The sequence below is a fragment of the Protopterus annectens genome, chromosome 6.part0 (assembly GCF_019279795.1).
Source record: "Protopterus annectens isolate FY-2018-M chromosome 6.part0, PAN1.0, whole genome shotgun sequence".
Lineage (NCBI taxonomy): Eukaryota > Metazoa > Chordata > Ceratodontiformes > Protopteridae > Protopterus > Protopterus annectens.
Window position 1 is genome coordinate 945,176,864 of NC_056737.1, and position 20,972 is coordinate 945,197,835.

At 39.8% G+C, this 20,972-nt stretch overlaps 1 protein-coding gene across 1 annotated transcript in view; it reads right to left on the minus strand.

The window, feature by feature from the left end:
• LOC122804627 (serine protease inhibitor A3N-like) overlaps positions 1-20,972 on the minus strand; it is a 123,993-nt gene that overhangs the window by 46,673 nt on the left and 56,348 nt on the right. The window contains exon 3 of the mRNA XM_044074599.1: positions 8,247-8,403. Within this exon, the coding sequence (XP_043930534.1) occupies positions 8,247-8,403 (157 nt within the window). The remainder of the gene's footprint in view (positions 1-8,246; positions 8,404-20,972) is intronic.

Consider the following 20,972-nt stretch of genomic DNA (forward strand, 5'->3'; position numbering starts at 1 on the left):
AACTGTGCTTAGGTGTGCTTAACAAAGGCTTGTTAAGTACTTTTCTGATATCAGATAAGTGTTTACCAAACTTGTCTTTTTCCTGTTTGTGTGCAACATTGTAGCATTCCATGTGCTTCAAAGTAATTGCTTATTATTAAAAACATAATAAAGATCATTTAGAAAAAAAGTTATCATAATAGCAATAAGACATTTTTGGAAATCTATTTTTATATATAGTAAAATGTTATTTAATTAAGTGGGCTTACTCAAGAGTTATATTATTCAGTCCATTTTAAGCTGATTAGTATGTGTCACGTTCTTCATGAATTCTAAGGGGATTGCTGAAAGAAACAGTAAGCTTCTTCAGATCTATACAATTCATCATCATTTAACACTTTTAATGAATTATCTAAGTTATTTCACCATATAGTGTAAACAACAGTAATGTTAGCAAATGAAATAAAGATTTATTATCCTACATCAGGCATCGTTTTTACTGTGCTCCCTTAAGCCATACTCTCAAAATTAGTGTGAAAGAGTCAGAAGATAAACTTCTTAAAAGTTCCAAAGATCCCACTGTATATGTTCAGTTTAATTAAACATTTATTGTAGGTGTCACAAGGCAGTGACAGAATAAAATGTTACAATTAACTTTTGCTCACAACTTAGTGCATATACGAAAGCATTTATCAAACCCACCTGTGAGGTACCTGCAGATCTCCATTGTGTTCAAAACTGTAGTTTTCTACTATCCATTGTACTGTATATGGTGACAAGTGCTGATCTCTTCTTGTAAACTTTAATTTATACAATGTTTTATTTAGTTTGCTATAACAGTGTAGCCAGGCATACTCCGTATACTTAAATGAGTACATGTTTTTTCCTGAGTGTTTCTGACATATTTTATAGCTTACAGAGTCCAGAGGCTGTCTTTGTGTGACAGAATGACTGCATATATCATGCACTGGGTGGGATTCATAGATGTTTAGTACACTGTCTAGTGCACATCATCATGGGTAATGGCAACCCACAAAATGTGGGTGATTCTAAGACACAGAGTGGTCATTCAAGAGTTAAAAAAGCTTGATACACAGGGAATGCTAATTCGGTCATAATGACATGGAAAAGTATTCCATGCAAAGAACATGCACAAAATCTGCAAATGAAGACACCCCAAATTGAGAATGGAGTCAGAAACATATAAAATGCATGTGTGATGCTATGGCACATACCCATTTTGAATACCAAGATTTGTTATCTACAGGGTGGGAGTAAGGCAAACAAGTGCCAGCAGCAGTAGTACAGAAGTTATATGTTAGTAGCCATCATCAAAGTCAGTGACCACAGTGTTGGCTGCTTTGGCCATCTATGCCAATGGAAGGGGTATACTAAATTTAAATATCCATAGCATCAATAACAAAGTGCACCTATTCCATGCTTTCCTATCTACCTATTCACCTGATATGCTGTCATTAACTGAAACCTGGCTAAAACCCACTACACCCGACAATGAGTTCCTCACAACAGTTTACAATGTATTGCATCATGATAGGCTATCTAAAAAAGGGGGAGGTGTAGCATTAATTTACAAAAACAACCTACAACTTGTCACCATCAATCCTCAACCCCCCCATTAATAATTCTGAATTTCTCCTAGCCAAATTCAAACTAAGTGACAAAAAAAATCAATCAATATAATCACCGGATATATACCACCAGGTAAAAACATCCCCTCCCTAGAAGCCCTCCTACACTGGATAAATCAAAATCTACCCCAAGAAACTATCATCCTAGGTATTTCAATATTGACTGGAACACATGCTCAGTTACTAACCCCACCACCCATATTAACCTCTATAACTTCTCCCAAATCATTCAATCTAGCACTAGACTAGGAAACAGTAAAACCAAAGAAAGCCTCCTAGACTGGATGCTGATAAATAAGGCCAACACTCCATACCATGCAGGAGTCCTTCCAGACACCCTTAGTGACCACCAACCCACTTTCTTACTAAAATACAAAACTTAAACCAACTCTATCCCACTATTACAAATTACATAGAACAAAAATAACGCTGACCCATTCAACTTCAGACTTGAACTAAAGCACCATAACTGGAACATACTAAAAGTACTACCCCTAGATGAAGCAGTAACCCAAATCAACAATACTTTCCTACAGATCTTAAATAATCATGCGCCAGCTCATACTACTAAACTCAAAACAAAAATTGTCCCTTGGATCACCAAAGAAACAAAAAAAGATAGCAGAAAGGAATAGAGCCTGGCACCTATGGAGAGCTGATAAAACTCTAACAAATAGGGAACAATTGCAATACCTTAGAAACTAAACTAAAAAAAACTATTCTCCTGGATAAAAAGAACTATTTTCTACAATTGCAATACAGGCATGAAAATAACCCCAAAACGTTCTGGGCAGTAAGAAATAAATTACTCCACCCTGCCAAACACTCTACCCCATCTCCAATCTCCACTGCCAATATCACTGATATACCTGACTTATTCAACAAATACTTCATAGAAACCATCTCCAAACTAGCTCAAAACCAACCCACTACTACAACCACCGATTTATCCAAACCTGTAGCTAGATGAAAAGCAACCTTCCAGTTCCAACCCATCACCACCAACTATGTCAAAAGGCTATGAACTAAACTCAGACCTACCACCCTAGCAGCTGACTGCATCCCAGCAGAATACCTACAGTTGGCAGCTAATGAACTCACCAACCCAATCTCTATCCTCCTCAACAGATCCATATCTGAACATACCATCCCACCAATCTGGAAAATCTCCTACATCACCCTTCTACATAAAGGTGGTACATCCACCGATCTTTCCAACTATCGACTAATTGCCATCCTGTCCCCACTAGCAAAAATGCACGAAAAATGCATACACCAACAACTTATGCCATACCTACTTAATAACTATCTTCTCTCTCCCACACAATATGGATTCAGCCCCACCAACAGCAGCACAACCACAGCCTTACTCTATTTCGCCAGCCACACTAACCAAAACAGACACTTAGGGAAACTATCATCTGCCACTTTCTTGGACCTGTCAAAAGCCTTTGACATGGTCATCCACCCTAAACTACTCCACTCCCTTACTGATTTGGGCCTAAATAATCATGCATTAGCTTGGTTTCAGAACCTCTTACAAGGAAGGCAACAAGAAGTTTGATGGGACAGCAATCTGTCCTCACTGCTGCCCATTACTACCGGAGACCCACAAAGGTCCATTCTAGGGCCCCTTCTTTTCTCCATTTTCACTAATAATCTCCACAACATCTACCTAGATGCACATGTCATACAATACGTGCTTTCCTCAGCAGTCATCTGCTCAGCCAATGATCCTCATGAACTCCTCTCTATCACTCAAAAAGCCTTCCAGTCTTTTGAAACCTGGTTTCTGAACAAAAAACCTATTACTTAATCCTAAAAAGTCCAAACTGTTGCTATTCAAACCTAACAAATCAACCACAATACCCAAGTCTTTTAATATTGTGTCCAGAGATGGTACTATCATCTCTCCAGATACCCACACTAAATTGCTAGGGGTTACCATTGACCATAACCTCAAATTTGACCTGCATATAAATCACACCATAAAAAATGTCCACAAAAAACTCGGCAGTCTTTATAAAAATAAACCTTTTCTAACTCAACCTACCAGAACAACCATAGCTCAAACTCACCTCCTCTCCACCCTATTCTATGCTACACTAATCCTCACCAACCTACCCAAAACACAAATTGCCACGCTGAAGATCTGCTACAATAAAATAGCCAAATTTGCCACCAGTGCCCCCTATCAAGCCCACCACTCTCTCTCACTGCATCAACTTAACGGACTTCAGTTCCCTAACCTCCTATCATTCCACCAGCTTTCTTTTGCTCAAAAACTCCTACTACTACCAGATAAAACCCCAGCACTATCCAACCTAGTAAAAATATAAACCAACCCAGACAACTTCACTCTAGTGATAAAAAACTTCTTAAGGTGACCAGAAGCAATAACACAGCAAGTGATTCCCTCTTCCGAAACAAAGTAGGCAACATCTGGAACTCCTTACCTTTAGCCATTACCACTGCCATCTCTACAACTTCTTTCAAAACACAACTCAAAGAACATCTAAAACTCTTTTGGATATGCTCCTGCCCCCCCCCCAAGGCTGACCTCCCTCTCCCACCCCCTTCCCCACTCTATTTCTCCCTGTTACTTTCCTCACCTCACCTCCTCTTACATACGCTGTCTCTATCAGCTGAATTGTTGTAATCTTGTGGAAGTTTTTTGCTATTTTTTAAAAAAATTCATAATTATGTAACCTTTTATATTTCATGTTTTATCAATGTTATTTGAGTTCTTTTATTAATTTGCATAGCTTTTCTCCCTGGGCCTCTGGTGAAAATGGATAAGTATCCAGTCGGACTCTCCCAGTCAACAAATGTATAATAAAATAAATAAATTGCACTTGACATACCACCATTTCACAGACCAGCAGAATGCAGACTACTTCTCTGTGGGCATTGAGACTATAAGGGAGAAATTAGACTGCATCACCCCCCAATAGAATCAAGGAGGGATCTGTGGTATGCCCATTCCAGTGGATACCAAGGTAAGTGCAACCTTAACCCTCTTAACTACAGGGACCTTTCAGTGACCTACAGGGGCCATCTTAGGGACATTGCAGGCATCATCCTCACAAATTCTAAACCAGATCCTTGACATTATGTGGCAGCATGTGAAGCAGCATAGCTGGTTTCCAGGACTACAGGGGTGAGGACTAGCAGTATGCAGGTTTTTTATGACATACCATATTTTGCTGAAGTTGTGGGCACTAAAGATTGAAGACATGTTACCTTCAAGGTCCCACAAGGTCCAGAGGGCCAGAGATAAATCAACAAGTAGGGATTCCACTCCCTGGAACTGCCATGTTGTCTGTAATTCCCATGCATTATTTATAATGTGTCCATGTGCCTTACAAGCAGTTCTTATGGTTTACACATATGCCACATTTCGTCTATACAAAGGATCCTGAAACGGATGGATCCTGAAAGGAACAGCCCATAGAATCTCCTAGTTGTTAGGTACATATTAATGCTGAATGGACAGGTCTATGCATATAGTTATCATGTGAGCAAAAAGTCGGCTACACATTATGTACTTTTTGTTACATGTTGCAAGGGATGTCAGATATGCCATCGAGTCCTGGTCAATGACCTCCATATGCAACCCTCTGACCATGTAGAAAATTGCCTATAATGCAACCTGTGTAGAAATATAAAATATAGCAGTGGATGTGTTTAGACTATAGAAGTGACACTTCTGATTTCTAGACACTTCAGCGCTGCAATGCTGTCCACACACATACAAGATGGAGCAGAAGGTAAACATCTTGTCAGGGCTTTCCATACCAGCCATAGCAGGAGAGGTATGGTAAGATGAAGTGTCAGGGAAGAATACAGAGCAACAAAACCACAGCTGAGGTAGAACCAGGTGCAACACATTCCAGCACTGAAAAAAAAGAGGTAGCATCTGGTCAACAGCTATGGGCTATGACGCAGACAATGTAGAATAGAGTGAAGCATGTGTTACCACACTCAGGCTGTGCAGGACAGTTTAGAGACTAGCCACGCTGTGCATCAGACATCATCATACCCTCACAGGCTAGGCATAAATCATTATCACTTGCATAGGTTAGGGTAGTGACACAATGACAAGGCAAATTCAGTAGTACACTATGGAGGTGGTGTCATAAAGGATCAGCAGAATAGCCATGTAGTTGGAGATGTTGAAGAGAGTCAGGGATCATATTGTTTAATGATGGTGTCAGACTGCTATGATGCAAATGTCAGCAGTGTCCATTGTCTTGCTTGTGATGAAGCTCAAGCAGGTTGGTTGCAGGGAATGTGTAGAACTACAGGAACATGAACACCCACCCCAATGAGGCATGCTGTGTGTTGATCCTGATCAACAAACAGCCACCCCCCCCAGTTATGTTTTGTAGTTATGGCCACAGCTTCCCCACTTTATACAGTGTGTTAGCAGAATTTAGTGCTAAATGTAACACCCAGCACTAAACTTTTTATGCTGTAATCATGCCTGAATGTATGGCCCTGGAACCCCACACTCATTGTGGCATCTGCTTCTCGGTGTTTTTAGTGAATATGCCCCATCACCCCAGATAACAAGAAGATGGCACAGTGCCTTAGCAAAGCATAGATTCCTGGCTATGTATACACTATGACATCTGCCTCACTGCTAGTGACTGCAGCACTATATTACAGGCGATGTGTTTGCGCTAACCCGCTTTAGTGGTGATGTCTGCCACATCATTTTGTAGCATTTTTTTGTAGCATTTTGAATTTCTATTGGCAGTGATGTGACATTTGTCACATCAGTCACATATGTTGTAGTGCTACTCTTAGTATTAGTGACATTGGACACATTGGTTGCACATCATGTAGTAGTGCTATCGCTATCAAAGACTTCTGCCACATTGGTCACATGTCATGCTGTAGTACTCCTTCTGTTAGTGATGTCTGTCACATCAGTCACATATTATGGTTTACTGCTGCTTCTGCTATCAGTGACATCTGCCACATTGGGACATCTACCACATCAGCCACAAATCAAGCTGTAACACTACAAATGCTATCAGTGACATCTGCCACATTGATATCTCATATTGTGCTATAGTGCTATTACTAATATCAGTGACATCTGCCACATCAGTCATATATCATACTGTAATGGTACTACTAATATCAGTCACATCTACCACATTAGTCATACATCATGCTATAGTGCTCCTCCTACAAGTGGTGACATCTGCTGCATTGATCACACATCATACTGTAATGCTATCCCTGCCGCAGTGCATCCTAGCATCGTTTTTCCATTATCGCAGTAGTACTACTTTATTATAGACACCTTTGTTCAACGTGCTAATGCTGTTCAATGCGTAACACCTCTGATTTGCTGTGAGCCACTTCATCCAGTAATGCTCCTACTAATGATAAATCCCAGTCATTATTTCATAATGTGCACAGAGAAATAACTCGTCTGAAAATAACTAAAAAAAACAGCCTACTTTACTTGTTGGAAAGGAGGAGAAATATTTTACATGAAGCTTACATCTCTCAAATATGTGGACAACATTTGAAGAGATGAGTTTGTTTATTTTCATGTGGGATGATAGTGAGATGAGCTTCTGAGCAAAGAAACCTAACTGTCCTACTAAATGTCTGCTGCTCTGAGGTACTTATCACCACTCACACTGCACTTGAAGATACAGTGAACACTACTGATCAATGTGCAATATGTCATGTACAATATATCACTGTTATTTACATAAGTCTCTACATAGCTTGCTTTATATGTCTCTGTCTGCACTACAAAAATTGTAAACTGTACGTTTATGGCATATATCAGTGGTGGGTAAGATTTTTACATGTGTGCCTCTTTATTTATTCATAGTATTGTTTGTTATATATCCTTATATTTCTATTGAGTCTGTTCCTGTTGTATTTGTTTTGTTTCTGCTGCAAAAAGGTTTACATTTCTTTACTTTATTTTTAGTATCATTTTGATTTCTGCTTTTTAGTATTTTAAATTATTTAATTTATTCTATCTTCCTTCTATAAACTGTCATTCCTATGGTACGAGCCTGAGTATTGACATTTCATGCAGTGATATGCACTTTTTCCTCTGTGTTGATCTGTTTGACAATAAAGTTTACTTTTTGTCTTTGATCATGTTTATATTTCAGGATTTTTTAAATAATTAAACATGCAGTATGTCAGTAACTATACAACATCAATGAGCATATCTCAAAACTTCTGACATTATCTTGAGAAAGGTACTTGAACTAATTATATTCAGCCTATGTGTTTCCAGCTGTATGAAAGTAGGAAGAAATATAATCATTTTGGGCACTTGAAGTCTATTATACATGCATCAAACTGTAACTCATCAGTCACTAAGCTGTACATCCCTCAATGGTTATTATCTCTGATGATTATAGGAGCATAAGTTTACAGAAAACCATGCTTAATCCTACAAAAAATATTCAGTTAAAGTTACATAAATATACTCTGTCCTTATAAGACATTAAGAAAAGCACAACCCTGATTTTGTTTCCTTTAAAATAATTTTTAAATCCATGGAGTACTGCTAGGTACTAATGAAATTCTTCATTAATGCATGCCATTTGCCTAAAAAAAAAGGTTTACCTTTGACACTTTTAGATTCTTCTGCCCAGATATGCCAGACAAGTCAGCAGCATTTGTGAACAATGTCTTAACACCTATTCTCTGCAGGATATTTTGTAGGCTGTATGAATGTTCTAATGAAAATTTTGGCATAAAGATGCTTGCTGAAGATGGTGTACTAAAAGAAAAAGAGGATCAGAACATTTAGTCAGTAACATTTATAATGACTGCTTTAATGACACTTATTAAATGGCTTCACATCACTGAAAAAATGCCTATTATTGCCTAAAGTGCATAAAACAACTAAGATGACATTTTGTCTCATGAGTGTAACCTGAGTTTGACCATCATTAGCTCTGGAGTAAACAGAGGCTTGTGAAAGTACATATGTGAGCACACCTTTTGTTCTGAACTTAAATTACAAGAGAAACCTTACAATTTAAGTGTTATTTTTACAAGTGTAGCTGCTATCATAATTCCGCAATGGTACAAAAATGCTGTTTTCACAAGCTTATACTACCAACTTAATTTATACAGTGAGCATGTACTTTATAGTGGTCATGTACTTTATTTTCATTATATTTAAAGTTGTTGACCAGGGTACAGCACTGATCCACATGAACCAATTTCAGGTACAGCCCTGGTGTAAAACACAAAATAATTACAAACAGAAATACAATTCCAAGACAATATGTTTGTTTGTGTCTTTCGGCTTTTCCCAGTTAGGGGTCGCCACAGCAGAACTCCGGTCCGCTAATGATTGGTAGTTGATTTTTATGTGCCAAGGTACCAGCTCTGATGCACAACCTTCAACGAAGGTACGCCAATTCACGCATGTCTCCACGCAGAAGATGCTCTAGCTGAGAATCGAACCAGACGGCGTCTTACTGTGAGGCGGCAACGCTACCGCAGCACCACCACATGCAAGTGGCAAAAGCAAACTAGCAAAGCAGATATTACATGCATAAATAGTGAAATGATATTTATATACAACAAATAGGAATTACAGTGAATACTACACATACCATATTGTAAAGAAGCCACAATATGAAGACTTCAAGATTAAAGTCAAATTATCTTCAAACTGGTTTATGGGTTTTCTGGTACAGACAGTGAAGAAACACATAGTACAGTTAAGTGTCCCTTCACTGAGTCCATTATACAAAGAAGGCACATATCAAGTCCAAACATTGTAAGTTTGTCATACTAAACTTGAGAAGGGTGAGCACAAACTGAACTCTAATGTAGCAATTTTAAAGTATAGCTCACACAGTAGTATAGCTAGGGTGGGGTGAAGGGAGCAGATGCTGTGTATTCAAAGTATAAAGGGGCATAATTGGCAGATGTCGATTGTTTTTTAGTGTACTACTGACATTCAGAAATGAATGCTGGTATTGGTATTGCATTTGCTATTTGAACTATAGCACTTTACCTCTCTCCACATCTAATTCAGGAAGGTTACTGTATAGTGTACACAATGTATACAGGATGCAGTAACCTTTCCATACTCAGAGACAGCTCTACCACAGTGCTTTTAGTGTACACAATCCCTGGGATTCAGCAAGCAGCCATGCAGGAATAAGTTATTCCTACATAGCAAGGACTGCTCCTGCACAGCATGGTAGTACGCCTTGCATATTCATGAAGGTGCACTGCCTGTGCTGTTAAACTTACATGGTGCCATGTACGAGTGCAGGGGATGTGTTTGAGAACAGAGTTCTCATAATACACATGCCACTGCACTCCAGAATTGCCTTTCAGCAATTAAAATGAGCGTTAACACTTATAACACCCCCAACACATCAGGAACATACCTCTCAACTGTACAGATTTTCGCAGAATGTCCAAATCTTTGTCTCTTTTTTTGGTGTGTTCTTCCTAAAATCTGTACCTTTCTGGAAAATAGCTGAGGATTGAAGTAATTAAATAATGACAAACATTTCAGTTTAAAAGACTCCACATCCTTCAGAAAATCCATGATAATACAAGATCTATCAGTATATCAACTGTCCCTATTTGCCCCCCATCATGTCAGGGTTTTTCCAGAGTTTTTGCTCCAAGAGGTTGAGAGGTATGCCCACCATGAAGCAGAAAGCTAATAAAAGTAATGGTTTAGCATTAGCAGGGATATTCTGAAGGGTATAGCTAAAATGACAGAACAAAACTTTTTTTTTATAAATGCGATAACGTTTAAGCATAGCTGTGTTCGTGTGTCCATTGCTTAGCTACCCTTAGTCCAGTTTAAACAGCACAAGAAGTTAAATAGCAACAGACATCCAACATAAGCAGTATTGCAATAGTATAGTGGTTAGAGCGTATGCTTTGCAAGCAGCTATTCCCAGTTCAATCCCACTGTAACCAACTCACATTTTAAATGTGACAGCAGTGCATAAACCACTTTTTTGTATTACCTACTAAATAACATATATTTGTTAACCAGAGTACTGCATTAGTTCCATATGTGAGGTGTCAGCGTAATAAAGATGTGAAATCCCCATATAAACACAAGTGCCACATACATTATAGTCACACATGAATAAATGTAATGAAAGCATATTGTGGGAATGTCAGGGACAGTAAACAAATTTATAATATGTAATGAATGATGAATCAATGCCATACAGCAGATAGTCTACAAAATGAAAAATAAGCAATGCTAAGCATTGCACAGCTCTGCTTACCAAGTGTAAGCATTGTGTAAATATGACTGCTAAGCAATAAGTAGCCCAGCTAAGTGGAGTTGCCAATTGGTAAGCAGTGATGAACCTGTCCCTTTAAGCAATGCCAACCTTAGCTAAGCAGGTTTGCCCATAGCTTAGCTTAGCTCAGCATATTCAAAACTGTCCAATCACAGCAAAGGGGGGAAATTGGCTGTATTTAAACACCACAGGTGGGAATATAGCTAATAACTGGTTGCAGCTTCCCACTGTAGGCAGCATGGCTGGAGTCGGAGAGGGACTGCTCTTCCAGGCACAGCACTGGGGCATCCAGGAATCCAAGGTCATGGTAGGACTACCAGTAAAAAAAATGACAAGATACTGCTGCAGGGCCAGTACCAAGGCTCCCAATATAAAGTGGAAGGCTGGGACCATCTTGCTTGTGACCTCACCAGTGCCACTGGTATCCCTCAGACTGCTGAGCAGGTTAGGCACCACTATGCCAACCTGAAACATAGGAAGAGGGAGCTCTTGGACCAGTGGATCCAAGAATCAAGGCAGAAGCATGATGTCCCAGCAGTGTGTAAGTATTCATACCGGTAACTGTTTAATAATGTCCAGCCTGTGTATATGATAGAGAGGTATGGCTAAATATTTCTCTATTTCCCTTACAGCTGCAGATGAGTGGGCTGTGAATCAGGAAGCCCATGTGAGTAGGCTGCAAGGGCTGCATTGCGAGGCTGGTGAGTAACAATCCTGCTTGTAGTAGTAGTCATACCAAATAAATATAAAAGTAGTAGAAAGTCAGCTGCCAGTATAAAACATGTTCTGTGTATGGGTTGCACTGAATAAACCAGACAATATGACAGTAATAGTCCCATATAGGTCATATTTAAATAAAACTGTAACAGCTTGGCAATAAAACTCTAAATCCTGGACTGGTTGTGTTTACTCTTGAATCGTATGGCATTTTTAGTGTTACATTCTCTGAATAGTAATGTTGTAGCAACCACTGTTATCCACACTGTGCTACATAATAAAAATGTCTAGGAATGTCTGTATAAAATTGCTGTAATTACAAGGTCAGACTGTACAACCAAGAGAGACTTAGACCAAAAACAGTGAAGAGATGGACAGAAATAACCAAATAGCATACTTTACTGTGACTTAAATTGTTATATTTTTAGCAGACACCACCATGGTTCAAATCCTGGGAGTGGTAGTAAGCTGTATGCATAATCACACCTCTTAACTGTACAGATTTCTTCAGAATATCCAGAGAATTGGCTCATATTTTCTGCCTGTTACCCTGTCCCCCTGGCAAATCAGTGGAATGATCTCAGAATTTTAGGCAGCAAGTTACATACATCTGATTTTTAGACCTCAAAACCTTCAGAAAATGTATATGAAAACAAACCTGTCACTTCAGCAACTCACCAAAAGTTTATAAGAGCAATATTCAAAATATGTCCCATTTCAACCCCCATGTTGTCAAGCTATGACCCGAGTCTGTGTATTAACAGATTGAAAGATATGTGCATAATATTAACTCGGAATCTAAGAATATGTGTGGAAACATTCAGGTAGTGTTAACAAACATTCCCTCCACAGGTCTGTCAGATTTGGCTGCCAATAAAGATTGAATCCTGGACTGGTAGTGTTTACTCTGGTATTGTATTGCTGACATGTAACATTCAGAATATCTGAAATCAGAATAATACTGTTGTGTCAACCACTGTTTCTCACACTGTGCTACATAAAAATATGTCTAGGAATGTCTGTGTGAGACTGTTGTAATTACAAGATCAGATTGTACAACCACGAGAGACTTAGACAGAAAACACTGAAGAGACAGACAGCAATATTCAAACAGCACACTCTGCTGACACTTACATTGTGGTATTTTTATCAGACACAGCCATGGTTTGAATCATGGGAGTGGTAGTAAGCTGTATGCATAATCAGACCTCTCAACTGTACACATCTTTTCAGAATGTCCAGATAACTGGCTCATATTTTCTGCCTGTTCCCCTCTCCCCATGGCAAATCAGTGGAAAGATCTCAGATTTGTAGTCAGCAAATAATGACATACATTTGATTTTCAGACTTCAAAACCTTCAGAAAATACATATTAAGACAAATCCTGTCACTCTATCAGCCCTCCAAGTTTATGAGAGCAATATTCAAAATATGTCCCTAGTTGTACCCCCATGTTGTCAAGCTTTGACCAGAGTGTGTGCAATAAAAGATTGAGAGGTATGTGCATAATATTAACTCGGAATCTGGGAATATGTGCAGAAACAGTCAGGCAGTGTTAACAAACATTCCCTCCACAGGTATACCAGGTAAGAGCTGTAGAATGTAACTATATGACAGTTGAAGTATACACTTGTTTACAAACATATCACTGGCCAAACCAAGGCCATGGGGTAGTGTAATAATACCTGTACCTTAACGATTAGAGCAATGATCATTAAAGTTTTGAGAACTACAAGGATATATAAGTTGTTAATTGACATCTCTCTCCCCCCTCAATCATATCTGCAACAATAATCTAAATACACAAATCAGTGGCTATGTTGACACCAAACTTACTGTTGGGACATATGTCCTGTTGTTCAATAAATATTGAAATGTGTTTCTATTAATGTTCCATGTTGAAACTTTATTATTGGTGGCCTGTTGCTATCAATGTAACCTGCATGCTGTTGTAATGGCCACTGTGGTTCCATATATGCATGTGTTCTGTTTGCTATGCAACTGTTCCAAATCAAGAGTTTTGGGTTAATGGGAATATCTATGCATACTGTGATAACTAATCCTGGATTATGTTGACTATTACTAACCTGCATATGTTTTAAAACTGCCACACCATAGCACATTTGGGAAGGTTGGTCCTAGCTGACCCACCGCTCCCACCTCATCTGGCAGTGGCACTGGGCTCCAGCACATCTGGGTCCCAACCTGGGATTTCATTGTACACTGGTCCTGCACCACCTTCGGGTGGAACCACCTCAGGGGATGGGGCTCACCCCCCTGGGAGCAGGCACAGACAGGAAACTGTCATCCATAGTCAGGTCTGGGGCTTGGTGCATAGCAAGCTCTGCAGGAAGTTTGGAGATCTGCTATGCCAGCTTCAGAGCCACGTGGCACATTTAGAGGGTTGGCCTGCCCCTCCTACCCAGCCCCCAGCACAGCCACCTTCGGGGCCGTGAAGCTGCAGTGGTGACTACCCATGGGTGGAGACCTCAGTCCCACTGTTTTCATTTGGGGGCTCATGGACTTCTGATTTCCAAACACCCCTTCCTGTCCAAGCTGTTTACCCCCCACATGTGTCATATACCACCCTTGTATGCTGTCTTGTCTGTCCTGTCTGTCTTCCTACCCAACCTACCTCCCCAAATATACCTACTATCCTTCCCCAACATCCCACTCTCACCTTAAAAAAAAGAGCAATCTGTTCCCCAAAAAAAAAAAAATCTCGCCCCATACATAGCTATCCATTTCACACATGTGCCCACTGGACACATGTAATCTGGTCTAATTGGCTTCACAACATATTATTGTTGTTCTCACCCCTCTCTCAGGGGTTTGAGTATCCAAATCTACCTCCAAATTCAGTTTATATGCACAGCTGTTGCTGTAGAAGAAATGGACAGCTATGGACCTTCCCTACACCTATCCTGCACAATTCTAGCTACTTTCCCTATTGTCTTTCCCTCTGCATGCCCCCTTTTTCACCACTTTCCTATCACCCCTTTTTCTTTTCTTTTAAAGAAAGTGTGGGGGTAAGTGGGACTAAGCACTTTTAGGCAGTAGTAAGTGAGATTAAGCCTGTTTACATGATGCTAATCAATGCCTACACAGATTAAACACTTTTAACCGGAAATTAGCATTGCTTACCATCGCGCAAACCCATACAAACCCGCTTACAACTGCATAAAAGTGCCTTAGGCACTCTGTATCCAACAGGCCTTGTTCTGCCCAGCAACAAAATAATCAGCCCTTACAAGACTTGAACCCAGGACCCTGCACACCATAGCCATAGGGATTTACCACCACACCATTTGAGCTGCACATAAACATGTTTTCTCCAACATATCATACAGCACAGTCATGCAACAGTAGGGAAAATGTATTTATATATGTAGATGTATGCTCAGATGGCTTAATGATTAACTACTGTGACTACAGTGTACAGGGTCCTGGGTTCAAGACCTGCAAAGGCTGTTTATATATATATATATATATATATATATATATATATATATATATATATATATATATATATATGTGTGTGTGTGTGTGTGTGTGTGTGTGTGTGTGTGTGTGTGCGTGTGTGTATATATGTAGACATAAGTGATAGTGATAGATCACATAATAATTAAGGCACCCATAGGCAGTTGTAAGTGGGTGTGAAATGGACAGTTATGCATGGTACGACATTTGTGTTGGGAACAGATTATCATTTTTGTGTTAAGGTGAGAGTGGGAAGTTAGGGAAGGATAGTAGGTATATATGGGGAGGAAGGTTGGTTTGGAAGACAGACAAGACAGCATACAAGGGTGGTATATGACACATGTGGTGAGTAAACACCTTGGACAAGGAGGGGTGTTTGGAAATTGGAAGCCCATGAGCCCCCAAATGGAAACAGTGGGTCTGAGGTCCCCACACCTTCATGGTCCTGAAGGTGGCTGTGCTGGGGGATGAGCAGGAGTGGCAGGATGAACCACTAAATGTGTCACAAGGGCCACAAGGTGGTGTAGCAGATCCCACAATTCTCTGCAGAGCTCCCTATGCACCAGAACCTGGACCTGATTTCAGGTTACAGGATCCTGTCTGTGCGTGGTCCCAGGGGGGGACAGGTACCATCCCCTGAGATGGTTCCACCTGAAGGTAGTGTAGGACCAGCAGATGACAAGGTCCTGGGTTGAGTTCCAGACATGCTGTGGCCTGGTGCCATGGCCAGATGAGGTGGGAGAGGTGGTTCTGCTGGGAACAGCCTTCCAAAACTTGCTATTGTGGTGCAGTTTTAGAACATATGTGGGTAGTAATAGTCAGCACAATCTTGGATTACCTTGGACAGAATCCTTAGACAAGGGTGGAGCTCCTCAATTGCAGAAAATACTAGTAAATCTCAAGGAAACAAAACTTAATGAGCTAGCCAAACCAAGACCATAAGAAGCTGACCATTTATTGGTGGTAAAATAATACAAAGCGAACAAGAAAATCCAGTAAGCACTTCCAAATTCAGGTAGAATGCTTCATCAGACTGTTAACTGCTCAAATCATTAATTATCTTTAAATACCATATCATTTCATTGTCAAACCAATCATATTACAACCTCATGAATATTAAATAAGCAAAACCATGTTGTGATGATGTCTCTCATGTGTCTCATATTCACAGTTAAAAGAATCTTTCAATTGTATACAATATATGGATAAAGACACATAAATTTCATATCAATGCAGAAATATAAAAAATATATATAAATATGAAAATATAAAAAATATCCATGTAAAAATATATAGGTTCATAGGTACATAGGTTGATACTAGGCTATCTGCCCTAGGGCATTTATAAGCCTAGCCAGAGTATGTTTGGCTTTCGCCACCCTTTTAGACTAGTTGACTTTGCCTCTGTATAGTAGGTCACAGAAGGTAGTCCTTTTAAGGTTTGTTTACTATACCTCTGTCAAGCAGCGACACCGAAGAGATCCCGGGGTAAACTTACAATCTCCCATTCATTCATCAAGATTTTTCTTGAAGAGGGTCAGTGAGGGGCTCTGCCTGACATGGATTGGGATTTTGCTCCAGAGTGAGTGGAGTCTCTGGGATATAAATCTGTCCCTCCAGCATATCCTATTTATCTCTGTGCTGAGGTTCAGGTCCCTGGAGCGTGTAGCTCTAAGGGATTTAGATTTCCTGAGGTGGAGCATGTCCATGAATTCTGGGTTGAACATGGTTTTATACGTCAGACACAGATCGCCTCTGAGTAGGCGGTACACAACTGAGTAGAGCTGGAGTTTCTTTAGCTGAACTGCATAGGGAATCTGTTTGAGCCCCTTGATCCTCTTAGTGAGATACTTTTGGGGTCTTTCCAGTTGCTGAAGGTGTCGGATAAGGTACATCCCAAACGGGGCATTGTACTCAATTATGGGCCTGATAAGTAATGAGTAGAGGGGCACAATGACCTCTCTTGATCTAGATGTGAACCCTTTCATGATGAGGTGGGCTATATAAAAGGTCTTTCTAACCACTTTGGCAATGTGATTGTCAAAGGAGAGATTGCTATATACTTGGGTCCCCAAGTCCCTAATTACTTCTTCTGTACTTAATGGATTACCACCTATGTGGTCATTTGTGGGCACTTTGTTTTTTCCAAAGGGGACGACTATGCACTTTTTGGCATTTAGCTTTAGGCCATGGCTCTGGCACCAGTTATCCGTCTCTGTGAGACCCTTTTGGGGGATGCTTATGTCAGTCAGAGAGTCGATTATAGCACCCAGTTTGCAGTAATCTGCGAACTTGGTCAGCCATAGTCCACCAGTGTTAGCCTGTACCTCAGAAAAATATATACCGAACAAGAGAAGTCCCAGGACTGAGCCTTGTGGGACACCACTTGCAACTGGTTTAGAGACTGACATGGCACCTGCTATTCTGACCATGTGGGTTCTATCCCTGAGCCAGTTTGCAAACCATCTTGTGACATAGGTGTTGATATTTAAGCTGGTGAGCTTATTTATGATGCCCGAGTGGGGTATTGTGTCAAAGGCCTTTGCGAGGTCCAGGTAGGCTGTGTGGACTACCTTCCCTTCATCTATGGCTTTGGTAAATGTTTCAAAGAAGTCGACCAGGTTGAAGAGGCAAGATCTGCCGTTAACAAAGCCGAATTGGGTAGGATCCAGTGTCTGGAGGTTCCCAATGTCTTTGTTTATGATTTCCATGATGATACGTTCCATAGCTTTGCAGACCAGGCTAGTCAGGCTTATAGGGAGATAGTTTCCGGGGTCTGTTGTGGCACCACCTTTGTGGAGTGGGACCACTATTGCTGTACGCCATTCCTTGGGGAACATATCCTGTAGTAAGGCTGAGACTGAACAGTGACTTTATATGAGGGTTTAGTTCTTCTTGGAGCTCGTGTAAGACACAGCCCAGGACACCGTCTGGTCCCATTGATGCTGTGTTTTTTGTTTTGGAGAGGGTGGCTCTCAACTGTGCATCTGTGATCTCAGGAAGGCTACACTCTGTTGGGATAGACATTTGCTCTTTTAGGGGGGAAGGGGGTAGAAGTTTGCACTGAACCTTTCTGCCAGGATGTTGGCAATGTCTGTGGGTTCAGTGAATTTTTTGTCATTTTGCATTAACTCAGAGCATATCTGGGAGTTGCCTCCCAGGTTTCTGACATAACTAAAGAAGGCCTTGTGATTATCTTTAGTGTCTTGTGCAATTTTTATTTCAAAGCTGGCCTTAGAGGATTTTATGAGGGATCGTAGTTTCTTGCTAGTACTGATCAGTGATACCTTCCCTTTTTGGGATTTTGCTCTGTCATGTAGTAGCTTTCTCCTTCTGTTGTGTAGCTTATTTATGGCTGGGGTCCACCAGACAAGTCTCCTGCCTTTGGAGGAGTGAGTCTTGGTTTTATTTGGGATAACATGCTCCATGCATTCCTGTAGGTGTCCATAGAATGCTTTTGTAAAGGATTCTGTATTTTGGGCCGTATTGCCCACTGGCCCGGGGGCTTTGAAGGATTCCACCTCAGTTTTGAGAAGTGTGAAGTTTGATTTTGAGAAGTTCTTCACCGTGATTTCCTTGGCTATGGGGTGGGGACGGAATATGGATGTCCACTGAGATTTGTTTATGGTCTGATCTTACCAATGAGGGGTATACCTCTGGTGTGGAACATAGAGACCCCATGTTGGTGATGACCAGATCCAGTATGTTTTCCACTCTTGTGGGAGTGGTGACCAGTTGTTCCATAGCATCTGAGTTTATAAATTCTAGGAACCGTTGGGCGAGGGTGTTTGGGCTTGAGTAGTTTTCCCAATCGATGTTTGGGTAGTTGAAGTCACCCAATATAATAGTGCTTGGAGAGACCTTCATATTCTCCAGTGTTCTCAGGAAAGCTGAGTGAGGTTCCTATGTTTGGGAGGGTGGTCTGTAGCAGAATACAAACTGAAAGGCAGTTTTGCCCACTGTTAGTTGCACATGGATGGTCTCCGAAGCTTCGTGCAGTGCCACTAGCCTGGAGGTGTGGGTATCTTTGATAAATATGGATACTCCCCCTCCTTTTGTGGTTAGGTCCGAGTTTTGGGGCCATAAAGCATATATATATATATATATATATATAAATAGACCTTGTATATAGCCTTATATGATGTAGATGCTCTCGGACACAGAACTAGGACATATATAAAGTGATTTTAAAATGTGATGTATACATTTTTTCAACAGAATAATATGCTTTCATATAAGCAAAAAAACACCAAAGCCAAGGAAGGCAGCCAACCAGTAAACTCCAATGGTGATGACCAATTTCTTGTGTTAAAACTCTTTTAATCCAGGAACGTATGGCCAACAAACACATACCTGTATGTGTCTGTTGTATCATACATTCCCGGATTAAAAGAGTTTTAACACAAGAAATTAGTCATCACCATTGGAGTTTACTGGTTGGCTGCCTTCCTTGGCTTTGGTGTTTTTTGCAGTATTGTGCTTCTTTTGTCCATGCTTTCATATAAGGCTATATACAAGGTCTACATATATATATATATATATATATATATACATATATATATATATATATATATATATATATATATATATATATATATATATATATATATATATATATATATATATATATATATATATATATATATATATGTATATATATATATATATATATATATATATATATATTTACATACATATTTTTATATATATATATATATATATATATATATATATATATATATATATATATATATATTTACATGGATATTTTTATATTTATATATTTTTTATATTTCTACATTGATATGAAATTTATGTGTCTTTATCCATATATTTTATACAATTGAAAGATTCTTTAACTGTGAATATGAGACACATGAGAGACATCATCACAACATGGTTTTGTTTATTTAATATTCATGAGGTTGTAATATGATTGGTTTGACAATGAAGTGATATGGTATTTAAAGATAATTAATGATTTGAGCAGTTAACAGTCTGATGAAGCATTCTTCCTGAATGTGAAAGCGCTTACTGGATTTTCTTGTTCGTTTTTTATTTTTTTACCACCAATAAATGGTCAGCTTCTTATGGTCGTGGTTTGGCTACCTCATTCAGTTTTGTTTCCTTGACAATCCAGGATTAGTTATAACAGCATGCATACATATTCCCAGTATCCCAAAACACCAGATTTGGAACAGTTACATAACAAACAGAGCACATACTTATATGGAACCACAGTGGCCATTACAATGGCATGCAGGTTACATTGTTAGCAACAAGCCACCAATGATAGTGTTTTAACATGGAACATGAATAGAAACACATTTCAATATTTGTGGCACAATAGGATATATGTCCCAACAGTAGGTTTGATGTAAATATACCCATTGATGTGTGTGTTCAGATTATTTTTGCAGATATGACAGAGAGAGAGAGAGAGATGTCAATTAACAACTATTATATCCTTGCAGTATGAGGTCCTCAGACCTTTTTTCCTGTTTAAGTCATGCAGGTACCATGTCAAGAGAGAGAGATTGCCTGCATTCACTCCACAGGAGAATAACATCCTCATCAGCTTCATGGTGCATCACCATGGATCCCTCTTTGGGTGTACATCCAATAATCTTCAGGAGAGGACTGCCCTGTGGAATGAGCTCATCCACAGGGTAAACAATGTCAGCCTGCATAACCACAGTTATGAGCAAGTGCGACATCATTGCACTGACCTCATCCGCCATGCCCGGAGGGACCAGCTAGCCACAGGTGGGAGTCATGCCATCCAGCCCCCACTGACATATGTTGAGGAGCTCCTTGCCAGCCTTGGGGCACCCGCCCACCAGCCAAGTCA